A 9,672-nucleotide genomic window follows, 5' to 3' on the forward strand; every position below is an offset into this window, starting at 1 on the left:
TTTTTATTGGTTTACACACATCACATGTTGTACAGTTAATCTGAGCCGTGCATTAAGTGATCACGGATATTATGGGAGTGGCTTGATGCAGCGCAAGAGAGGATAATTTGATCTTGACCCATAAGAAACTTGAATACTGTCACGTTACAAATCTGCTTCAAATTGAATTAAAAATTAAATTACAACATTGAAATAAAAATGTAAAGCGTGTACAAACACTGTATAAAATCGTGAATATAAATAATTGGTAATCATGTTAAAAAAAAAAAACATTTATCTATTATAACTTATGTTGGTTTGGTCGTTTGGCTGTTTCCTTATAAAGGTTCAGAAATTCGTGGGGTTTTTATTGTATAATTTGTCAAGTTTTTTGCCAGGTGGCTTTTTAATTATATGATGTCATTACGTTGCTGTCTTGACGCCAGCCAATCGCTGCATTGCTGATCGTGGTTTCGAGTATCGATGCATCTGCCCTCTTCAGGGAAAAAAAGAACGCGCAGTCATCTTAGATCATTTAATCCAGATATTTTAATCCAATCCGCAAATTCGTTTGAAGAACCAAATTAGCCAGAGATCAGTTATCACGATTAAAAGATCTGGGATCTGTCAAATCATCTTAGATGTATTAAGCGAGGTACGAAGAACGGGCCCCTGGTTGCGATATAGCCGATATTGACATTTTTAGGCTCTTTGTAAAACAGATGCTATAAAAATGTACTGAATTAACAATTCAGGAAGATGCACATTTAGTGTAACTTGAAATATATTTTATTACATTCACATCATCAACAAGAAAAGTAAACAAGAAAAATAAAGCATACCACAAAGAAAATATGTGTAAAATAACAACTAAAAATCATTACGTATCAGTCATTTGTAAAATATAAACCTACTACATGCATACTTTCTTGGTATGCTCTAAATTCTCCTGCGCACTAAGTGCTTCTCTCTTGTGTGCAGCTCTCTTATTTTTATTCTCAGTAGAAGTCTTTTCTTCCGTCTCCACACAACCCTTAAACACAAGAGAGAAGGAAATCAGTGCAATCAGAGTGAACAAAATAACAACGGCTCCCCCCAGCGGCTCGTGTGTGTAATGACAGTGTGTGTTGAGCTCAGGCTTTGCCAGAGTTTAAAGCACAACTCATACCTTGTTCTTCTGGATTGCATGTTGTGCCGTCCATTTCTTTGCCTTCTCTAGATATAGTGGTTTGTTGTATTTAAATTCTGCGGACTGGAAAGTAAGAGACACATTAATTTTAAAGAGGAATGTTAGAGCAATGACAGTCAGTCAGAACACCTCATGAAATAATGTAAGCAGCACAAAAGCAATCAATCCACAACTTACAGGGTTAGTTCACCAAAAATGAAAATACTGTCATTTATTCCTCACACTCATGCCGTTCCACACCCGTAAGACCTCCGTTCATATTCAGAACACAAATTAAGATATTTTTGTTGAAATCCGATGGCTCAGTGAGGCATCCATAGCCAGCAATGACATTTCCTCTCTCAAGATCCATTAATGTACTAAAAACGTATTTAAATCAGTTCGTGTGAGTACAGTGGTTTAATATTAATATTATAAAGCAACAAGAATATTTTTGGTGTGCCAAAAACACAAAATAACGACTTATTTAGCGTTGAATCATGATTCGGATCGCGTGTCAAACCGCCAAACTGCTGAAATCACATGACTTTGGCTCTCCGGACCACTGAGTCATAACACTCCGAGGCTTCATGCAGCAGTGTTTTGAAATCGGTCATCACTATATAAGTTATAATTTAGTTTTTTTGGCGCACCAAAAATATTCTTGTCGCTTTATAATATTAATATTGAACCACTGTACTCACATGATACATTAATGGAGGCCTCACTGAGCCTTCAGATTTCAACAAAAATATCTTCATTTGTGTTCCGAAGATGAACGGAGGTCCTACGGGTGTGAAACGCCATGAGGGTAAGTAATAAATGACATTATTTTCATTTTTGGGTGAACTAACCCTTTAATGCACTGGTTCAGTCAATGTTATGTCATGCTGTTCAAACAAACAGATTTCCATTCCATAAGTGACACACTTGACTTGAGCTTTAAAACTGAGGGAACATACAGTAGGTCAACTCACTATATCAGCCATGAGTGGGTCGTCGGGGTTCGGTTCGGCCATCAGTAACTGTATGGAAGTGAGCACTGTTGAAATGTTGAGCGAGGGCCTCCAAGCTCCCTTTGAAAGAAAATGCATGAATACCAACATTTGACTAGTTTACAATAGCAACTAATAGGCATAAAGAAGTTATACCGTCAGAGTTAGAAATATCACTACAAGTGTCATACAAATATTGTGTTTTGTAGGGATGCCACAATTCTCAATATAATATTGAACCGTTCGGTACGGCATTCACGGTTCAATACGTGCTTGTGAATTGCGTTTTTTTCGGTTTCGCATTTAATTAATTATTTCTCTACAAATTCTATAATTTGCCTCCATCCCAATACTGAACAACGCGACATACATTCACATCACACGTTAGTGGTAGAGTTATACTCACGGAACACTATAGTTATTCACAATCATGAAAGTTCATTATTTGCATGCGTTTTAAAGCCTTGCCGGTTTCATTCGCATGCGCGGTTTTAACATGCGCTTTTCAGACCGCGCGCACTAAAAGCCTGTCAAACACGTGATTACTGGACTAAGTAGTGTTACTGCGCTAATACTGTCAAATACACACAAGGTTAACATAAACACAGTCAGTTATGTCTAAAGTGAAAGTAAAATCGCAATCGTGTCTGTATATCAGATGTGTAGAGGTCTTAAGGCCCATTTATACTTCTGCGTCGAGAGTACGCCGTAATGTACGCCGTAGGCTACGCGCGTAGCCGACGCCGTCGTGAGCATTTATACTTCTGCGCTGTTGTCTGTGTCAATGTGCAATTACACATGCAGACGCTAGTAGGCAGTGTCCTCAGGCATGTTGGTGTAATCAAGACAACAGCCGAAGAAGAAGCAGCTTGTTGTGTAGAATGTGTGCATTCATGTCAGATTATCAGCAGCAGTGAGAGAGCGGCTTTTCTTGCAGCTTGAGTTGTTGTATCTAATACAAATTAAGCATCTCTAGTTGATTAGTAAAGTTAAATAAGGCGATCTGGCGCTGGAATGCGTGTGTGAAATCATGCAGAGCTTGTGGCCGCTGTTTTCACTAGCGGTGGCTCGAGCAATCGATTGCTGTTGCGGAGACTCCATTCACGAAATGTACCCTAATGTGTCCCTGTTCTTGATATGCATTCACTGATTAACATCTTTGGTTTTAATGAGAAAATAAATAAACTATACTCAGCGGATCTATGTATTTATTTACTACCATAAAGAATCGCTGGACTACAAAATATTGTGTTATAGCAGACGTAAGGAACTATCATCCAATTTCTGGAAACACACACACACACTCCTATCGCAGATTTTTTATTTATTTATTGACCTGAGGGAAGGGTTCTGGCAGACCAATCACAGCGCTTGCGGTCCGCGTAGAATTGACGCGTTGTTACATTTTTGGAGAGGTGCGCGTCAGGGTACGGCGTAGGGTACGGCGTATCCAACGTGTCTATGCGTAGGGTACGCCGTACCCTCTGCGTGCACTCGACGCAGAAGTATAAATTGGCCTTTAAACTGACAGCAGCGCAGCCAGTGAACACGCTGTCCTTAAAGGGACAGTTCACCTATAAAATTATGTCATTATTTACTCACTCTAATATTGTTTCAAACCTGTATTCATTTCTCGATGACAGAATTTTCAGTTTTGAGTGAAATATCCCTTTAATGTTACTACAACAACAAAAGACAAAGAGAAAATCACTCACTGCTCTTGACTGAAGAACTTTAATACAGTAGCTAAAAATCAGTGTATATTTTATAGTGAAGTCTTATGTAATGTTTTATTTTTACATTCATTCATTCAATTTCATACTTAAATGCTAATGTACAGCTCTGAGCTGCCAGTGTAAATCTTTATATATATTTATTTTATATTATCCAATACACTAGGAATGTGTACAAGGGTTTTTTTAAGTAAAGTTTTAAGTTTAAGTAAGGTTTTTCAATTCTTTTAAGTAAAATAAAGAAAGAGTATTGCAATAAAAAAAAATAGTCTTTTTTCTTTTTAACCTCTTGCGGTTCCTGTCGCCTAAGAATAGAATAACACAAAATTTATGTGACAAGCCATCAGAACCGAACCGAACCGAAAACCGTGGGTAAAAACCCAGGTATGTATTGAACTGTGGACTAACTGTATTGTTGCATCCCTAGTGTTTTGCAAAACATAATTCACAATAGAATTATATTAAAGGTTTGAATTCAATTATTTTGTCAGTTTTTACCTTTGGTGGCAATTTCAGAGCATCAAGACAAATGCGTCCTGCATTATCAATGTTGGGGTGATAGACGGGTGTCAGGAAACGCATCTTCGGAGGCTCAAACGGATACCTTCAAACATGACAAAAGTGTTAAACGCGTCTAGAATCAATTTAATAAAACCGCACGATGATGCTAAGATCATTTAACCCTATGGTAGACTAAACCCAATTTAAAAAAAAAAATTGGTTACTTAATCGGAATGGTAGGAAAGTTGCTGACTATTTGTCTCTATGGCTGCGTCCGAAATCGAATACTTCTCTACTATATATTATGAGAAAAACAGTACGCCAACAGAGTAGTATGTCCGAATTCATAGTTTTCGAAAAACAGTAGACGAAAAGTACCCGGATGACCTACTACTTCCGGCGAGATTCTGAAGTGCGCATACAATGGACACTTTACTATCCCATGAGGCCATGAGAGATTATTTATGAATGGAGGTGAAGGGATGTAACTGACGCTGGTAGGTCACATGATAACGACAACATGGCGGATGTAGTACGTCCAGATTACATTCCTACTATATAGAACATGCTTTTTTTAACGAAGTCACGAAGTTCGTTCACATTCAAATGTAGAACCTACTCACATAGTACGCGATTTCGGATGCAGCCTAAAATTGCATCCAAATCAATAAATATCTTACCTAAAAAAAGTATGTCTACATTTTGGGGTACAGGGGTTAACCCCACTCTTCTCAGGAACAAGAGATGGCACAACCATCTATCTATAGAGAAGCCTCTGAGATATATTAGTTGTTAAACTACTTTTCCACCAGATGCCACCAATCTGCTTGCATTTTAAATATATTTACTCTATTTTAAACTTACTGCATTTTTTATATAAAAGTAAATTGTCCATATTTTAGAGGTGAATACTGTTTACTATTAAGAACACCTCTCAAAAAATAAAAATACAGAACAAATGAGCTTTGAACTAAATTATAGTAGCCTACCTGGCTTTCATTAAAAACATGTTACATATATTGCCTTAAGTCAGTCTTGACCATCAGGATCACAAGTGTGTGCAATAGTCTCACCTCTCAGGTATGTTGATTTCCAGTGTGAACACGCCTCCTTCATAGGGAGTGTTTGCACCTCCAACAATCTCTATATCAAACACAAGAGTAATGCAGGGGTGAGAATGCTGACAGTATTCAAGATGTACTTTGATATAGCATGTAATGTCATATGGAGGCAGACTGACGGGCTTGTAGTTCATCCACCCGTCCCTCGGTCTGCCAGCACGAGATTCCCGGAGGAGGTTCAGCACTGAGAAGCTGCATCTCCCGCTTCAGACGACTGATCCTCTGCATGGCGAGGGTCTGGAGCAACACCACACGGTTATTAAGCGAGCAATACTTTAACACAATACACATTAATAATGGCGCATATCCCCCTAAACAAGCAGCCTAATGAAGACTGCGAACTAAGTTTTATCAAGATGTTACATAGGCACATTACATTCATTGACATTATATGAGATATTTACCTTAAATTACTAATGTTGTTACTGCCGAGTTTTGCTTGTTGACTGAACAGTAACAGTGTGGTTTTGATTCTGCCCGCTAAATGTTTACACGTCATTTGTGCGACCGACGCACGGGTTTACTTCCAGGTGCATTGTGGGTATAGTAGTTTCTTGTGTGTTCGCTTTTCACAGTTTGATTATTGTCTTTTTTTTTTTTTTAAGTTTTTGCTTCAATTGAATCAACCCTCGCGTAAAATGTTCTGTCATACAGTAAACATCCCACGAGTGTGTTTTTTTGAGAAATGCTCCTGTCATGTGCGACGGATGCACGGTTTTACAGGAGCATTGTGGATTTTGTAGTTTCTTGTGGGTTCACTTTTCATAGTTTGAATATTGTCCTTTTTGCTCTAACTGAATCAATCCTCACGTAAAATGTTCTGTCATACAGTCTTAAAACGCCCATATTGATGTGAAAGGTGAAATGTTTTGCACCTTTATTGAAATGTTTTGTAAAATAAGCTCAGCTCAGATATAGCAGATAATTTAGCCACACTGTCAACCATTGGAAATATTTACTCCTGTTGGAATAATTTTATTTGAAACACAATCCTGAGAAAGTGTGGAAGGGCAGATAGCAAATGCAATGCAAATGAAAGTTTCTCTTCTCAATTCAAATATCTGCCTGTTCTTCCACATTGACCTCAGGATGTCTCTAGAAGCTGCTTTGATAACACTGTAGTCTAAGAGTTGTAACCATAGTTCCAGTTGAGAGACAGAAAACAATGAAAATAATCTCATTTCATTCTCAAATCATGCAGGTTCATTTTGAACTTGTGGAGTTCATACAGATTGAGAGCATGAGACGCATATAGCCTACATAAAAAAAAATTTAAACTCACTCAAATCGTGCTGATAATAAAAAAAACTGATTAAAATGAGAAACAATTAAACTGAAACATTTTCACTATTCATCTTAGACGCTCTAATTAACATGATGTTCATTTGTCAAAAACAAAAAACCTATATTGTAAATGTTGGCTCTGAAACTTCTTAGAAAAGCTCAAGTTCTCGTGATCTCAAAATGTAATGATCAAAGTGGCAAACTTTGTTTTTTAAACCTTGAGGGGGGAAAAAAAGTGATTCACAAAGTTATTTAGGCTATAGTCAGTCAAAATATCAAACTCAAAGCTATAAACACAAGGAAAGTTTAAACATATACAGAATTTAAAAAAAAAGCTAAATATCTCATATTAAGAGATACTTTTTTTTCATGATTTCAAGGCACAATTTAACATGTTTTCACAGTTTCACAGATTTTTTAAGTAGGGCTACTTCTGAGTTTGCGGGTGTTTCTCAAATGGAAGGCTGCATAGTGAGAATGTGTCCTTCAGTCCTTCTGATGATTATAGAGTCCTCCTGAAATGAGATACGGTACGAATTGTTCGTGAGATAGCGTTGCATTTAACACATTATAAAGTCAAATATCTAGCTTCCGCCAGACTGGTCTAGATACGTATGTCTTCATCCCTGAAAACATGATTTGTGTTTTACATTTTTATAATAAATTCAAACAAACTCAGTGCCAACTCGTTTTCTGTCCGTTCTTTTTTTCGTGAATATGTGCAAAGGATTGTGGGTGACTGAAGTACATGAAGGATACACTATGCATCCTTCAAAATGAGCTGAATGAAGGATGCGAAATGAAGGCTGCCTTCCAAGGATCCATCAAATTGAGACGGCCTTCAGTGACGCTTGATGCAGCGCAATCATACAGCGATTTGTCCGCAATGTTTTTGTTGGAGAGTGTTATTTTAATAACTAAAACTGGGAGAAGTAGGTTATGAACTTCAGGCTATGAACTTCAAACTTACCTGACCCATTTTAACTAACATCACCTGACAAATATTGATCAATTATTTTCACCATTATTGTTATTTAATTCATATTTTCTTTAATTTCATAATTTTAGTAGGCTATTTTGTAATGGTCACTTTGATTACTGTTAAGATGCAGAAATCCATCCATGATGCTGGAGCCTATCCCTGAAGACGCTGAAATATTATGATATTTTTAATAAAATGTAGGTTAATACACTATATATAAATGACAGGTCAAATTCAGTATGACAGAATGGATGGATGGACGGACGGATGGACAGATAGACAGACAGACAGACAGACAGACAGACAGACAGACAGACAGACAGACAGACAGAGAGACAGACAGACAGACAGACAGACAGACAGACAGACAGACAGACAGACGATAGATGGATGGATGGATGGATGGATGGATGGATGGATGGATGGATGGATGGATGGATGGATGGATGGATGGATGGATGGATGGATGGATGGATGGATGGATGAGATAGATAGATAGATAGATAGTGTCGTGGCAAAATTTCTACTATCGCCGCATTACTGAATAAGAGACAAAACCTTGCCCAATTGTCTTTATAAAGATTTAATTTCTTGCAAGAAATGAGTCACAGTCATACATATCTTCAATGTCTGCAGAGTGCACTAACTAGACATAACAGCACTCAGCTTTTTATCAGTTTCCCAAACAAAGTCACTCCTCCTGTAAATTTCCACACATGACAAGAAAAGCAGCACTTGCTCAAATCCAAAGTGTGCTGTTCATTTTAACTCTGATCCCCACGTTTAGGCCATCCTGACCCCTGAGTGTAGAACGTGTTCTCTATATTCTGTATATGACCTTTTAACCAGTAAGCTGGTTCTGTATGAATATATGCAAATCAATAAACATTTCATGCGCAATGTTTAATGTATAGCTATGATTAAATTTTTCCATAACAATAGATAGATAGATAGATAGATAGATAGATAGATAGATAGATAGATAGATAGATAGATAGATAGATAGATAGATAGATAGATAGATAGATAGATAGATAGATATAGATAGATAGAGTATCTATACTGTATATGTATATTCATAAATAGCCTAAAAATATAAGCTATTTCGTCCTCATATAGCTTATTCATACTTTCACATGTGCAGTAGCATATTCAAACTAGAATGTACATTTCCTGAAGAAAATGTGAGTGGTGCTTGCCGTGGTAAAAAAATCCTCTCGGATGCTATGTTGTGTGTACTGGATTCTCACCCGAAACAAAAGAGGCCACCCCCAAGTCTGTACGATGTTGTGGAGCTGAGATATGTCCTATTCATGTGTTTGTACGGTTGCTAGGGTACTCTATATGGTTGCTATGTAGTGGCTATACAATTTATGGGGTGACATTTAAAGACTATTTGCCAGTCTGAGTCAAAAGACCCAACCCCCATGCCTCTACGATGTTCTGATGCAGAGATATAGGTCCTTGTAAACGGTTGCTAGGGTACTCTGTTTGGTTGCTATGGAGGGGCTTGGCAGCATCCAATGATGATACTGCTTGTCTGTATGAATGATATAAACCAACCCCCATGCCTCTATGATGTTCTGAAGCAGAGATATAGGTCTTGGTATACGGTTGCTAGGGTACTCTGTTTGGTTGCTAGGGGGGCTTGGCAGCATCCAATGATGATACTGCTTGTCTGTATGAATGATATAAACCAACCCCCATGTCTCTACGATGTTCCGAAGCAGAGATATAGGTCTTGGTATACGGTTGCTAGGGTACTCTGTTTGGTTGCTAGGGGGGCTTGGCAGCATCCAATGATGATACTGCTTGTCTGTATGAATGATATAAACCAACCCCCATGCCTCTATGATGTTCTGAGGCAGAGATATAGGTCTTGGTAAACGGTTGCTAGGGTACTCTGTTT

The 9,672-nt window shown here is 37.8% G+C and overlaps 1 protein-coding gene across 1 annotated transcript; it reads right to left on the reverse strand.

Moving 5' to 3' along the window:
• Nucleotides 1-748: 748 nt before the first annotated feature.
• Nucleotides 749-6,013, reverse strand: ube2t (ubiquitin-conjugating enzyme E2T (putative)). The gene is made up of 7 exons (XM_079802215.1): nt 5,902-6,013; nt 5,617-5,734; nt 5,450-5,519; nt 4,374-4,479; nt 2,125-2,223; nt 1,148-1,231; nt 749-1,012 (listed from the first exon to the last, which is right to left on the reverse strand). The coding sequence occupies exons 2-7, from the start codon at nt 5,723-5,725 to the stop codon at nt 893-895; spliced, it is 588 nt and encodes a 195-aa protein (XP_079658341.1). The 5' UTR covers nt 5,726-5,734; nt 5,902-6,013; the 3' UTR covers nt 749-892.
• Nucleotides 6,014-9,672: the final 3,659 nt, after the last annotated feature.

Source organism: Gobio gobio (genome assembly GCF_949357685.1).
Source record: "Gobio gobio genome assembly, chromosome: 21".
Classification (NCBI taxonomy): domain Eukaryota; kingdom Metazoa; phylum Chordata; class Actinopteri; order Cypriniformes; family Gobionidae; genus Gobio; species Gobio gobio.

Excerpts from the sequence above, each read along its gene's own strand:
- ube2t (XM_079802215.1), bottom strand. The coding sequence starts at position 5,725 with ATGCAGAGGATCAGTCGTCTGAAGCGGGAGATGCAGCTTCTCAGTGCT. Across the intron at positions 5,520-5,616 it reads GGTGGATGAACTACAAGCCC|AGATTGTTGGAGGTGCAAAC; the intron begins GTCAGTCTGCCT and ends TGTTTGATATAG. Across the intron at positions 1,013-1,147 it reads ATGCAATCCAGAAGAACAAG|GGTTGTGTGGAGACGGAAGA; the intron begins GTATGAGTTGTG and ends CTTGTGTTTAAG.